The sequence below is a fragment of the Ornithodoros turicata genome, chromosome 8, assembly GCF_037126465.1.
Source record: "Ornithodoros turicata isolate Travis chromosome 8, ASM3712646v1, whole genome shotgun sequence".
Lineage (NCBI taxonomy): Eukaryota > Metazoa > Arthropoda > Arachnida > Ixodida > Argasidae > Ornithodoros > Ornithodoros turicata.
The window spans coordinates 23,727,941-23,743,383 of NC_088208.1; the positions used below are offsets into that span (position 1 = coordinate 23,727,941).

Genomic DNA, 15,443 nt, shown 5'->3' on the forward strand with positions numbered 1-15,443 from the left:
TTGAACATCACGGCAGCGAACTCGTACCTGCTAGCAAGCATAGCTCGGCATTTCGAGCCTTCGAAACACACTATCACAATCATCTGATAAGGTGTGAGTTCGGGCGCTGCTACGAACCCACGCGAAGGTCGACATGGCGTATCGGTGAGCTCGCTCATGCGGCATATTAGCGCACTCACAAGATAACATCACTTCTGCTCTGTTTAGAGTGTGATGTTATTCGGTGAGTGCACGAATATGCGGCATGATCGAGCTCACCGATACGCCCCAGGCAGCACAATGTACCGAAAGTCGAGTGCAATAGGGGCGGACGGGTAGGTGGAAGGCCTTGAACGCACTCATGAAGCTAAACAACATTTATAAGACACATACCGACCACCCCTATTGCACTCGACTTTCAGTACATTGTGCTGCTCGGGGCCATGTCGACCTTCACGTGAGTTCGTAGCAGGGGCCTTATCAGATGATTGTGATCGTGAGTTTCGAAGGCCCGAAATGCCGAGCTATGCTAGCAAGTGACGTGTTCATTCTTAAAACTCAGGTGGGACTGAAAATATCTGAGGTTAAACGAGATATAAAACCAAGAACAGGTAGTGCCACGCTACAGACAACAGAAACTTATTGCTGATGAAAATGCATAACTAGGGTTTCGGGTTTTTGGGCGTTTTTGGGCGTTTTTGGGATTTTTTTGGGATGTTTTTCGTAGTTTATTAGGTTCCGAGGATTCGGAGTTTTTCGTCTTCTAGTTATCATGTCTCTGTTAATATCAGAAGTCTGGAGAAAACGTTACAGCTGTGAAACGACATTTTCACAAAGTAAGAATGAGGCACTGCATCCCCAAAACGCGCACTCTCACGCTGCGGATCTTGTAGAGAACGATTGACATCTGTGCCACGATCCCCTGGCGACGTGGACACCTCGGAATCCGGGTATTCCTCAACAGAATCGTTAGACAGCTTTCGCTTGCGTCCGATCATGCTGGCAGTGTCGCATCATCAAGCTGCCCTTTCGTGAAGACAATCTGTAGGCAATCTGAGTTTTTCTTGTCTACTTCACCGCATTACACGGATGCTTCGCGCGGATGCTCCGCGAAAGACAGCTGCACGGTGGATTTTGTCACCGTTCCTTGTCGCAGTGGTTGGTAAACTCGCGTTGCGGGGTAGTATTGACACCAAAGGAAACGATGCAACCAGTAAACTAGTCATCAAGGTAGGGCCTTCCTTGTTCAGTTCTCGATTACTGGAACCCACAAATACGGAGCTCGGAACCCTACGTATAACGTCCACCCGTCCATTAACAGCATGATGAAGTAAATAGACCTCTCCCGGTTTGTAAACAAATGACGTCACTGTGTTCGACAGCGCCACCAATTTGGTAGAGTTGAACTACGCTCGAAGCTATAGGGAGGGAACAAGGTCGGGCCCGAAAGCCACGGACTTGGGGGGTTTTACAATGGTCCCTTAAAGGGACGCGACCTACGGTCCTACTTTTATTTCAGTAGGAGGCAGCGAACAAGTGCCCATTCGTGGAACCCAGCCCTCCCCTTCCGATTTGTTTCGGTGTCAGTCTGTGTACCATCGTCATGATGACGTTTCTCGGGTGAGAGGTCTATTGTTAAAGCGCGGTGGATTCCCCTTTCTTGTGAAAGAAATGCTTTTCGTCTTTGGTTGGTAAAAAGAGGGCCATTTATGCTCTTATTATTTTACAAACGAACCGAATACGTTATTCAAATAGCTGCAAATAAATGGAGAGAAAGTTCAAGTAAACACATATCGCTCTCCCGAAGAAACACCTCACATATTAAGAGACAGCTTCGCCTTATTCAGTTCCAGCCTGCGAACACTGGACTGCCCGGGGACCGATAAAGGGTTTATGATAAAAAAAAGGGTCGTAAATGACATCCCTGCCTTTCGGGAAAAAAAAAATCGTGTTGGCCTGAGAGGGTGTTGAAAAGAGATTAATGACTTTAAGGCGGTGGGTTTACGGTATTGGCACTAACCATAAAAGCCGCCACTAAAATGGTGAAAACACATACACACACCACATTGGCATTATGATAGCACCGCTCCATGAAAGGAAAACGCCAGCAAAAAAAAAAAAAAAAAGAAGAGGAGGTCCACATGAAGAAAGAAAGAAAGAAAGAAGAGATCTTAAAATCGCGCGTGTGTGTGAATCGGTCTCATAATTATGTATTTGTCCATTCTTAACACAACTGTTGTCTTTGTCGTATGGTGTCCTTTATCGCGTCGTAAGAAAAGTAAGTGCATTTAACGTATTAAGCGTTCAACGTTCAATGAATGAAGGAACAGTACGTTGTGCCTGTAAAGCAATGTGAGACACATTATTGGAACTAAACATGTCAAAGCACTGAACAGCAGTGCAGTACTGGTGTTTATAGTCTCTCATAACATTGTTAACCGGTGCGTTAATGGAATATATAATGATATTGATACGGCCGTGTTTTCGAACGTGGATATGCAAACGCATACGAACTGAATTGAATTGAGAGAAGAAAAAAAAGAAGGAGAAAGCAAAGCGAAAACGCATAGGAAGGTGTTGATCATTGCCACATCCTCCATGGGATGAGGCTTGCCACAGGAGTTTTGATATTGGAGGAAAAAATATATATAATAAGCGAATAATAACGATAAATAAATACCGTAAAGCCCTTATCGTTGGAGAGCTCTTAATTTTCGCGAAGTGAGATATTCGCGACTTCTAAGGGCACGTGAAGATGTGTAGCAAGATTTGACACTTTAAAAAACTATTCTGGGATCGCAAGCTCTTACTTTACTGCATATACGTTTGTGTCCTTGTTTAACACCCCCCCCCCCCCTCCTTTCATCCCGTCTGATTGCTGCAGTGTAACGACATGAACTATCACCAACTCACCCCTCTTCCTCCCGTCGTTTTACTTTACTGTTAGTTGTGCAGGTGGCGAAACACCAGGGGTGCCGAAAGTGGCGACAGCCCGCGTGGTCCCCGAGTAAAAAAAAAAAAAAAAAAAAAAAAAAACAAGCATTCGACCCGAGCTTCATGAACGGTCGTGACGTTATCACTGGGCTCCGCACTCGTGCCGTTTATATCGCGTGGATAGGAAACTGTTACAACTGGCCTGTAACAGCCGGTGACTCTCTAATTAAGAGACGAGCGGGGCCGGCTGCCACATGACAACACCGAAGACGACAAAAGTAACGCAATGACAAACAGGGAACGTTGAACTTTTCAATTTCAATTTATTTATTTATTTAGGTGCCTGTGAACAGCCGGTAAAGGTCTGGGTAACAGCAACAGTGCACCCTTAATCACTAAAAAGAATCAAACCAGAAAAAAAAAGATGCTAAAGAAAGAAAAAAAGAAAAGAAAAGAAGGCGAACAACAATATTCAATATACGCAGCATATACACAGTAGTCTGAGGCATACAAAAATAAGTAGCAACAAGCGCAAACAATAGTAATTGTGAAATAAGTCAGTCCCGAGTAACTCCGTAAAGGTGGTCAGAAACATTCGAGTACGAGCAAAGATATCGATACTATGTTGACTACTGAAGTTGTTGAAATGAACCAGAATTCTTATTAGAGGAACTTTAAATGAAATTAAAGGAACTTTAAACCTTTTACCATAAAAAGGTTGAACGTTCTAACGTTCCCTGTCTCTCTCTGTGTTGCTTTCATCGGCTTCGCTGGTTGAGTCTCTAATGCTGTCCCAGCGTCAGATTTTTTTTCCTGATTACTATTACCTTGCAGATTACTATTACTATTACAAACCTTGCATGGCCGATTTGTAATGCCACCAGATGCCACTTGGATGGCACCAGAAACGGATTGGTTCAGTCGTAGGCTTGGTGATTTCCTGAGTGAGTCCGAGCAAAGATTCTTCGAGTGCAGGGGACTTGAAACGGAGCTTTTTGGCTTGTCGCATTTTCCGCAGTTGTTGACAACGTTCCCGATGATTAACAAACGGATCTGGCTGACCCGCGCTGCGACGCACCGATAAGATCAAGTTCACTGGAGCTGGTTTCACTGGAGTTTCATTCTTACGTTGGGCGAAAATATCCGACGATAGGGCGAGGAGAAAACTGTCCACATTCGGTACAACATACGTCTAATAATAATAATTCGTGGCTCTATATAAGTCGCGAGACAACTGTGCCAACATACGTCTGCGAGCAGGCGCTTTCTGTGATGAACTTGGATATAGTCAAGGCTACGCTCACAGATAACAAACGAGCACCTCAACGCTGTCCTTAAGATTGCAATTGCGCAATCACTTTCGCACGATGTTGACGCGATAGTTAAAAACAAAATTTGCCAATTGTACTCATGACCCAGCAAAGAGAAAGAATTGCTGGCCCGGTGATTGAGCAACGCTTAACCAAATATATAGGCCCATACGTTTTATATAGTTTTAAGTCAACTGTGTTGTGTCATCTATATCACAAACATAGGTTATCTCAAAGCCATGCACTCAAAAAGATTCTGAGTAAAATGGGAAGTAATAGCAGCTTCTAGTCCCCCAGAGTTTAATTACTCCACATTTTGGCCCCTAACCGCGAAATTTACTCCCCAGGACTACAAAGAGTCACCGAACTTCGCTGATGGTCTCCTGAGTGCAACAGTCCACGTAAATACGTGCTGTTCGTGAATTTGATGGAATAAGGCTATATACTTAGCTAGCTTTGTAATTTTTCAACCGCACAGAGGAAAAAAATATAGTTAGAGGTCCTTTCTTGCGAAATTCTGCCCTATGCATGTGACAAGATCTTATGTCACTCGACATATACGGTTGACGTTTTAAGTCAAAATATTTTCATTCAACATTATTATCTTTTGTTACTTTCATTCATGCACACGAATTATGTACCTGCGACTATTAGAACGAAGCATGAAATGCTGTCCCCGCTCTATGACATTCATTTAATCCCGTGCATTTAGTCCCTTAGGGACTAATTTTTGCGGCAACGCACTTAGTCGCCAAAACGGCTAAAATTGCTCTTTTTTTTTCCCGCTCAATGTGGCCCGCGAACACGAGAGAGTTTGGCACCCCTGTTATACGCTAAACTTGGAGTATCTTGAGTACTGTACTCTAAATACTGTATCTTAAGTACTTTTGTTGGTCTGTCTTAGTATCATACTGAGTACGCTTCGTGCAAAGTATTTGTACTGTAATTAATTTTTTTCCAGTAATTAGTGTCAGTACTCTAATTGCTCTTTCTGTCGAATATTCAGATGGGCATTCTCTTTCTTTTGCCGCACCTGAAAAAGCAGTTGGCCTTTCCAGGTTGTTTCAAAGGATGAGTAAAAACTTGCAGCCAAAGAGAGGACGGTGACACAACACAACAGCGGGAACTGCAGTTCTACCTTGGTGTTTCAAAGGAATCCACGCTGTTATCACTTGGCTTGCGTGTGTTCTGACCCTAGACTGGGCTCTCAGGAAACGTTTTTCAAAGGAAGAGAGGACGGTTGCCGGATGAACACTTTGAACTAGAGCTCTGTTACTGCGTGCAAATAAAGCATCTGTCTAATTTGCAGACGTATTTTGACACTTCTGTGGCTGTTCATTTTTTGAGTACCTTATAAGTATCTTAAATACTTTTCAAGGTACTTACTACTTTACTCTAAATACTTTCATTTCTGACTATCTTTACTGTATTTTAAATACATTTTGCGCTTAGTATTTAGTAACGTATTTTAAATACTTTTATGTAGTATCTTCTACGTGTCTGCTATATACACCTCTCAGTCCTGCTGCGGACTATAGTCAGTGACAACATAAGCCATACACTTGACCTCGCCCCCACACAAGAATCGCTCCGCGCGCGCCAATGTAGTGCGGCGTGGCCAAGTTGGGACTGAGGGGAAAGAGAGAGCCGGCACTACATCTCGAAGCGGTGGCGTCGTGCAAAGGCTGGTAGCCAATCGCAGGAGCCTTCCACGGATGAGGGAGCGGTCCCAATTGTAGGACTTAAGTTGTCACTTTCTGTTGTTTCTAGGCACATTTCCACATAAATTAGTCCCATTCGGGACCGAATGCACGGCTGTTTCAGCGAAATTTAGCGACTGCTTGCACAATGCTGGGGAGTTAATATCACGGCCAGGAGACCAAAAACGGGATTAATTGCAATCAAGAAGAGTAGAAGCTGTAGTTGCTCCCGAATTTACTCCTCTACATTTACAAGGCGCCGTGTGTTCTTTATATATATATATTTTTTTTTAACGTGATATTTAAGGTTTAGCTTGTATTTTACAGGAATCACACCTTTCTATTTTGAACCAAAAATACATTTTCGGCGCACGTTACCGCCCTTGTCATGCACATTACAACACAAACCTTCTAGAAATCGATAGTAAAAACCGAGTGGTGGTAGAAACAAAGCTCTCTAATGTCCTGTCATATCAAAGTGATTTTTTTTTCTCAAGACGCCCATGAAGAGAAATGATATGAACGAAAAAAAAAAACACCAAAGCAAAATGCATTTATTATGTAATTAATGAGGGCAATACGCGGCACGTGTAATCTCCCGTTACGAATTCTAACTGGCCACAGCCTTACACGACGACACATGGTACAAGATTGCCCTGCCTATAAAAGACCACAACTATGAGCTTAGCGTGGGAGCCGCAGAACACATTGTAATACATACTCGACGAACCTCTCGTCTCAATAGATGAAGGTTCCGTAACGCTTGGCAATACAATTCTGCAATGTGAATAGAAGTTGTAGACGACAAAAGCCTCGGCGGCGGCCGCGGCGGCGGCGGCGAAAATGGAGGAAGACGTCTCTGCCAGCAATCGATGCACGTGATTCTAAAATTAGCCGCGCGTTTCGGTATGCAGACAAAAGAGGATTGTAGGTGCGAGCCCCCGGAAGAAACACGTCCGGGACCAGCTTAAGCAACGTATTTATTTTTTATTTTTTGTTTCGGAACAAAGAAAATTCTTCCGAGTTTGACGGAACTGCTGTTTTTGTGAATTCATTCCAAGTTTAGCGAAGTGAAGTACGCAGCATATGGATCATCGTGCTAGCTGCATCACGCAATATTTGTTTAGTGGATATCTTTCAGGGCCCATTTGTATTTGTATTATGCTCGAACTAGATCTATCTTCGAGAAGAACGTGGATTCGTGATGAAGGGCCTCAGCAGAGTGGGTGCCCAACTGCTGGAAGAAGGTCGAACGAGTTCAGGATGGAGCATGTGTTTGTTTGCTGTTTATGTTGTGCAGCTCACGGATTATGAAAGTTGTGCGTTTGCGTCTGCCGCACGTCGGGGAGGGAAATGATTGGGTTTTTTTGGTAGGGTCGTGTGACTATATCTGTTTTTACAGAAGTTCGGAGACCGCTTTCTGTGTTCTGCGCACGTACCCGGCGCTCAACTGCATCGAAATCCTCAGAATCCAGAGAGACGGGTAATGGCATGTGTAATAGCGAATTCGGGTGGTCATTTCGTAGCAAAGCGGCCGAGCGCTCGGAAATTGCTAGGTCGGCGACCGAGCTGGATCACGTGACCGTCGCCACCCGAACATGATTGCTAGGAATCTAGCGGTTTTAGGTACTTGGATCACGCTAGGGGCGTCGCGGTCGCAAGTCTTCGAGTTCTGTCGTCTGCTAAACCACGTGATTTCAACATGCGGGCCAATGAGGGCACTCGCCACCGTTGCAGTGCGGATGTGACGACACCGGATACAGTTGAGCAATCTGGTGCTCGATCGTTTTGAGACCGGGCAAAAAAAGTGCTAGCTAGCAAATTCCGAGCGCTCGGAAAGCGCCACGCGAACAATCGAGATTTGCTTCATTTTGACCAAGCGAACATGACTGCTCGAGATCTTGCAAAAAAAGTTGCTCCGAAATGACCACCCGAACTCGCCATAAGATTGCGATGGTAGAACGTTCGAAGCTGGACGAGGATGACGATGTTGATGACGATGATGACGATTGTGAAAAGCCTGAGCGTGAGCGAGAAAGAGGTGGGCGACACAAAACAAGTTCAAGCCAGCAATTACATTTAGTTAGCATAAAAAAAGAAAAAAAGAAAGGCCGTAGCACGACTCAAAAGCGATGTCTTTTTTAACGAAAAGTACACGTTCTTAGCATCCAGTGATATTATAAACCTACTCGATCCCTGAAAATGGGTCAACTGAGGAAGTAACCGTTCCGAATTTTTAATAAGATACAACTCTGTAACAGCTGACAGAATGTTTTGAACGTAGTCATAAACTACACTCTAGCCAATTGTGATTTTCGATCAGCACAATTCTCAACTGCATACCAGGCTTGTGAAACATACATATTTGATACGTACAACAAAAATATATTTCAAAAAGAACGCCCACGGGACCCTCACGTCACAATTTCCGTCACAATTGCGCTAATTTTTTTTTTAGAAGATTAAAATTCAAAATTACGGGCAATATTGTGCCGAAGTATTCATCAAAGCCGCATTGCTAGTCAAACACGGCGGAATACTCCATTGGGATATGAGGAAGCGGACAACACTGTGTCTGAAGTCGGCTACGTAGGCATCACGGGCAGTAAGCCAGTCGGGAACATAGATCACTGTTGCTTGAGAAATTAGGATTGATTTCTCACCAGATGTCGCCTCGAGCCGTTTTACCTCAATCTTACTAGCAAATAGACCTCTCCCTGTTTGTAAACATTATGACGTCATAGTGTTCGACATCGCCACCAGTTTGGTAGAGCTGAACTACGCTCAAAGGTAGGAGCGAACCAGGTCCTCCCCTTCCGATTTGTTTCGGTTTCAGTCTGACTACCAACGTCATGATGACGTTTCTCAGGTAGAGATCTATTAAAAATATATTCAGCTTGTGCAGAAAGTAGTGCAGTTCGTTGAAAGCTTCGTATACAGGCTGTACAAAGAATAGATTCGACATATGAAGAGATAAGTCCCGGCTGTTTAAAATTGCCCCGTACACTATTGTCCTATTTAGACTAAGCATACAATTGGCGCAAATCACGCGAAAAACAAAACGGTACCTCCTGTTGCGCCTAATCCTATTGGCTGCACGAAAAATTATAACAAAAATCTTTAGACGTGTGTAATTCATATTTGCGTGGTCCTACAAAGCAGTGATAGGAAGTGCTTGAAGTACGAAGTAGTCAAGTTCTACTTTAAATACATTTCTCAGTATTTGTTGTTTACTTAAAGTACATTTCAATTTGTGTACTCTGTACTGTACTTTAAGTACGTTTCTTCGCCACTTTCCTTTCAAGTACTCAAGTAGCAAATTCGCAATACAAACGCAAAGCTTTGTTGCAAAAGCGTTTCTTTCAGCTTTTATCAATGAGCCAGCCGTAAACTATCCATATTTTCTAGCTAGTTCTTTGTAAAAATGCTAGCCAAAAGCTTTCTAAAGATAAAAGTCGAAACATAATTACCTCCAATTTGCTCAATTACCAAGTTTTGGAACGTCCAGCGATACGGTCCAAATTTGTAATGTAATTAATCAGTACTTCAAAGAACTTCGCAAAGGACTTAGCACATTACTTTAGGTACGTTTGTAGTATTTTACTTTGTACTGTACATAAAGTACAACAGGTGTCAGGTACTTGGTACTTTATTTCAAGTACAACTTTGAGGTGTACTTTGCCCATCACTGCTACAGAGCAAGGACTGCGCTTCCAGCCGAACACGTAAGTCAAACATTCCTTGTGTTCATCCATGTCGTGCTTCGAAATCGCATTGGTGTACAGTTCCCGTCAACCTTAATAATAACACTGAAAAAAAAGTGGTTTTGTGTCCGAGCGCGATTATTTATTTATTTATTTATTTAATTTATTTATTTATCATACCCTCAGGGCGTTAGCGTTACAGAGGGGCGTGGGGTTTACAAAATAACGTGGTGGATGTGTAATGCTCTACTGGCAAGTGTGAAATGTGTGGCACTCAACAAAGCAGTGCCAGGAAGAATTGTACGACATAATAAGAATATAACATAATAATTAGAAGTATCGCACACACAACCATTATCGTGCACATACACAGAAGACAGCAACCTTTGAAGCCATAAGGTAATCTTAATTGAATAAAATTATTCCCTTAGTTTAACGCAGGGAGTTTGTTCACTTAACATTCCCCCAGTGCCACCAGGGTGGCTGTTAAAATGAGAGATTTTTTTCCCCCAGTGTTATCGTTAACTTTGACGGGAGCTGGACCAACTAGACCACATCGCCGTGCCGGCCGACAGGGCAAGAGCTATTAATCCACCGACCTTACAATGTAGATAAATTACGAAAGCAACCGACTGCGCAGACTTTCATCCAATCAAACTCATTTGCGCAATCATAGCAGCGCATTTAAAGTGGGTGTCGTACCACACTTATCGTTGTACACTCCTAATCTCGCGCGACCAGCTGCGATTTAAACAATTCGGCCAGCTCCCCCCCCCCCCCCTCCCTCGTGCATAGCAATTTCCGGTCGCAGCGCGAGCCTCGGGCACGGTCTGATTAGCGAAGCATGCTCCCAAGCTAGTTTCCGCTATTCCAATCCCTCTTCGAAGGAATCCTGGTTGCTAAATGCAAATTAGACTCGAATCCTCGCAGACCTCGAGCTGTGCCAGCCTTTCTTTATCGGCACAAAGGAATGTTGAGTAGAAGAGCTTAATTCAAAAGGCCAGCTCCGTATATAGCGTATCAGTGCCTCTGCTGCACGAAACACGGGTTGGTCAGATGTCTTCTCCTATAGAGGTGTCGTTTGAGAATGTTTGGCCTTGTGATGGAATTACGCGGTGTAGTTTTGTCGTTATTCGTTGTTCGCAAAATTTTGTTTACGGCGTCATTTACTTTCAAATCGTCATTTGAAGTTCACTTTTGTCTCGAGGACAGATAAATTATTGCACGAAACATCTAGCAAAAAAGAATAAAATTGGCTGCATCTTCATATAGGGCCACCTTCCTATCCTTATATATCCATGCGCCTCTTCTACCAACCTCTCAACCTATTTTTTTATATAATAAACATATTCCCCCTCTCTTCTTCTCTCTCCACAGCCGCCATACTGGTGACGTCAACAAGGCACATTGATGGAACCATGGAAGAAGTGGAATGTGGGTGCGTTGTCCGAATCCGGGTAGCCCTCCGGTTGGTAATCGAGTGCGATCCACGGGGTTCGTGATATCCGAGAGCAGATTACCTGTTATCCGATATAGTGTTATTCGAGAGCAGCCACACGACAAGAGTTTTCGGTGTGGCGAGGGTGGCTACGAACAGGTCTTCAACTTTGCCGCTGCAGCAGTTGTAGCAGACGATGCATGTTTCGGTAACAGTAACGACCATATAAGAGCTTGTATTTATTTATTCATTTAGCTCTTTGGTGGTAAGCAACGCTGGTGAAATGATGCAATGATGCAAAGCTACTTCCACCCCCCCCCCTTCTTAATCAATCCACTGTGCCATCACCGCCACCACTACTTTAGCGAACATGACTTATTTTGGTGGCGCCGCCACAACCCTCGGGTAAACGTGTGCGTCGATGGAACTTTGCCCGGCGGCGGCATCATGCTCATTTTACCACCGGCGGCGGAGGCGGCACGAACAAAGACAAACCAAAAACAGCACAGAACCGCAACCTACTACCATCGGCATCAAGAAAAGCAAATACGACTTCGTAGCGGGGCCAATACGCGCGTTTTCGCATCCGGAAACAGGTGTGAAGAGGCACTCAGCGCGCCGGTTTGGAAACGGCGGCGGCGTCAGGGTACCGAAAATTACCGGCGGCGGCACACACGTCTTGGGTGACGAGAGTTGAACTTCCGACAACGTGTTCTTACGACGTCATTTCCGCTGTATACTCTCGCTTCTTCACACAGCTCGACCTTTCCTATAGGATGAGCGCATCACGGTGCCTCTCAAAGCATTGTGAAGAGCCCGAAAGACTACGTACAATATCGTGGATCGTAGAAAGATCGTCTTTTGCCGTCTCCGCTAACAACGTTTTCCCTTTCCATGTTGTTCCGCCAAGTATTCACTATAATCCTGATTGGCTCGGTGCACAAGCGAGTTCTAAATAAGGTCGCGGAAAATTGAAGTCTCAACTGTGAGCGGGATTCCGTTATCGTCAAAGCAAATTTCCCCCTTAATAAGGTCTTTCCTTGTGCGCACACAGGGGCTTGACGGCTTGAGTGGGTTTTCTGTCTTCTGAATGGCGATTTTTGTTGCCGTCTTCTGCTAAGTGATGGAAGAGCTCAACTTAAGGAATTATGTAGCAGTCTTTCTGGGGTCGTTTTCTAGAGTTTGCGAATCGTTAGGTGTAACAAGATACGTTCTGGATGCATTTATACCAGGACCGGTCAGCGTATTTAACATTAAAATTCTGTCTTACCAATTTGGAAAATAGTGGTAGTGCGGGATTAGTACCACGAAGCTCCTGGACATGTTCTTGTCGGCAGGCATGCATAATGCATGAAAACCACGCATCAAATTTCAAGGCAGAGTGAAGTGCACTGTAGCGGTAGTACACTTGACCGGCAATCGGATTGGTGTGGGCTCGAATCCTGTCATCGGCTGCTCAATTCCGGCTTTCGGACCGCAGTCCCTAAACGCATATTCCGAACCTTTCGTATCAGAGACAGAGTCAGGGACAGTATTTACCTTCGATCGGACCTCAGATCGTAATTGAAATCGTCTAATTAATCGTCTAATTGAAATACTAGGCATGCTCATAGTACATGATGTGTGGTCTGACCAGCTTCTGGTGGCGCACGATGACGTATTTATGCGTGAGAAATCTACAAAAAAAAAAAAATAAAAAATCGCGGAAGACATACTCAGCTTAAAAAATAAACAGAACGACGAAAACGTCGGGCTCCGTGCATCAGAATAGGACAACATGGCGGACGCAGGAGTGTTGTGTACAGGTACCGCTAGGGGAGCTATCGGAACAGAAATCGAAACGATGTCCCACATGGATGCTCATCGGCAGTGCCCTAGCGGTACTTGCACGTAACTCTCCCGAGACCGTCATGCACAACCATGCACTGCCATGACCGCCCTATTCTGATGCACTGAAGCCGATGTTTTCGTCGCTCTGTTTGTTTTTAAAGCTCAGCATGGCTTCCACGATGTTTCTGTAGATTTCGCACGCATAAATGCGCCATCGTGCGCCACTGGACGTTCGTCAGTTAAGCAAACAACAAGCTAAGTGCGCAAATGCCGGTGAGGTTTATCTGAACACACACACACACACACACACACACACACACACACACGCACATGTACTTTGATGATGGCCCTACCCGTTGATATGCCCAATTGCAATGATGTACATGGAACGATTAATTAAGTACACACGTAGGGGATGGTGATGTTCTTTCACTGGCTTACAGAATTGGGCAAGCTTGCGCTTGTCCCATCCTACAGTTGGCAATACGACCTAACAGAATGCCCAAGATGAATATGCCGTCCACGAGTTGCACCAGTTAATGACCCCCATTGATAATTCCATTGTGCACTTATGGAGCGTCATATGCATGAGCATCGCCGCGTAGAACGCTCCAACCGCTCGTGCTCCAACCGCTTCTAGGCACTTCCTTCCTACTCTCATACACTTTCACGTACACACACATTCATACAGCCATCCTTTTGGCCCTGTAGAGTCGCCATACGCATATTCCTACATACGTGCATATCCAGTTCCTGCATTAGTCATCACATGTCATATATGTCATAAGTTATTTGGATCCGACTTGGCCTTAGTCCCCATCATTACTGCACAGACATAAACAAACATCTCACGCCCCTTTTGTCCCGGCCAATCTCCCTTAGTGGCTCACGGCCATTATCTCATTGGTAGAAGAAGAAGAAGAAGAAGAAGAACGTGCCACGAACTCGGGCTACAGCAATACAGCTACAGTCCTATCACGAGTTCCACTACTGACCTAGGATGGACACTACCGACCTTGACACGGAACAGATGTCGAGTTCAGTAAGTCTCCCGTTATTTTTTGTGCGGCCCATCGTAACGAACCAAGCAAACGCAAAGCGTGAACGAACTCCATCCCTTACAACGCGACTTGTATTTGATACCGAGGAACGCCAAACGTTATTTTACGCGGCCTGGCTAAGCTCAACGAAATAGGTCGACAAATTCACTCATGATGGCCATGATAGACACCATTCACCATCACCGTTCTGCGGATCAGCTTCACCTCACACTTCCTGCAGTATGGGTTTGCGTTAGATTAGGTTAGCTTCACTTAGTTTGATAGTTTACGTTAGTGTAGTGATATTTTAAGTTAGTTTAGTGCGGCTGTGGCAGTTTGCTTTGCTCCTCCAACACCGATTTAAACAGTGGGGTGAAGCCGACTTTCAGAATGGCGACGCGAACCAAAGGGATGCCTGACCTGATGCTGATTGATGGACTGTGACGTGATGTGATGTGATGTGGTGTTGAAGTTGATGTTGAACGATGGCCTATGACGTGATGTGACACTGGAGGGTTTGTGGGTCAAATTGGGGGTTTCGAATATGAATTCATAGGACATCTTTTGAAGTGAGTGTCACGTGATGGGTTGTCGAATGGTGGCTTATGAAGTTATATGATGCTGGTGGGTTGTCCTTTTGATGTCCAGTGAAAGTACCTTGACGTTGAAGCCGAATGGTAAGTAATGATGATCAGCTGCGTGCTTTCGATGTGATGGCTCATGATGCTGATGTCTAGTGATGGCTAGTGACGGAGGCCCAGTGACGTTAAACGAACTTCTGTAAGTGGTAGGACGTGGCTATAGTCTTCCCACCTTGGGAGCCGGGAACCGCCCCTCTTGCATATCCTTTACTTTCACACATTTCTCTCTGCCCTTACCACACCGTGCGTTAGTGCTAAATCTCTATCTCTCTCTCTCTCTCGCACTCTTTAAAGTCTCTCGCGCTGCTCTCTCCCAATGACGTCGACTCGCTCTACGAGCCGCCTTCCAACGACGACAACGACCCGAAAACGATCCTTTTCTGCATCCTCGCGGCGCTCACAGTCGCCGTCATCACTGTGACCGTTACCCTGTATTTTAGTGGTAAGGATGCTGACAAATCGGTCATAGTGGCCTGGCAACACACGACTGCCAGCTCGATGCATGCCGTGCACAACTTGACGGATGCTGGACACGACTGGACTCATAGCGGCCCCACCGATACCGAACGTACTGAATCGACGACAATGCCTGTGAACTTGACGGTGCCGCACTACCGTCTACCACGGGACGTCAGGCCTACCCACTACAACCTCACCATCTCCGTTCACAAAGGCAAGTTTCGGTACACGTATATACAGAGTGACGGCCCATAAAAGTGTGTCTGGCATGCCATGCTCGGCAATTAATGGATGCAGGTGGTTGCATACATGGAATATGGTGTTGTCTTCACGTAAAGTTCTAGAGGATATACAATCCTGGAAAAATTTCAAAGTGATTGAGCATCGTAGCGCAAAGTAACAATGCGA

At 44.9% G+C, this 15,443-nt stretch overlaps 1 protein-coding gene across 2 annotated transcripts in view; it reads left to right on the forward strand.

Annotated features, from left to right (window-relative positions):
• The first annotated feature begins 13,831 nt into the window (after positions 1–13,831).
• The window catches only part of LOC135366733 (aminopeptidase N-like), a 28,888-nt gene continuing 27,276 nt past the window's right edge, over positions 13,832–15,443 (forward strand). For both annotated transcript variants that reach the window (XM_064599587.1, XM_064599588.1), the window contains exons 1-2: positions 13,832–13,937; positions 14,871–15,249. In XM_064599587.1, coding sequence (XP_064455657.1) covers positions 13,896–13,937; positions 14,871–15,249 — 421 coding nt within the window. In that variant the 5' untranslated portion in view covers positions 13,832–13,895. The remainder of the gene's footprint in view (positions 13,938–14,870; positions 15,250–15,443) is intronic.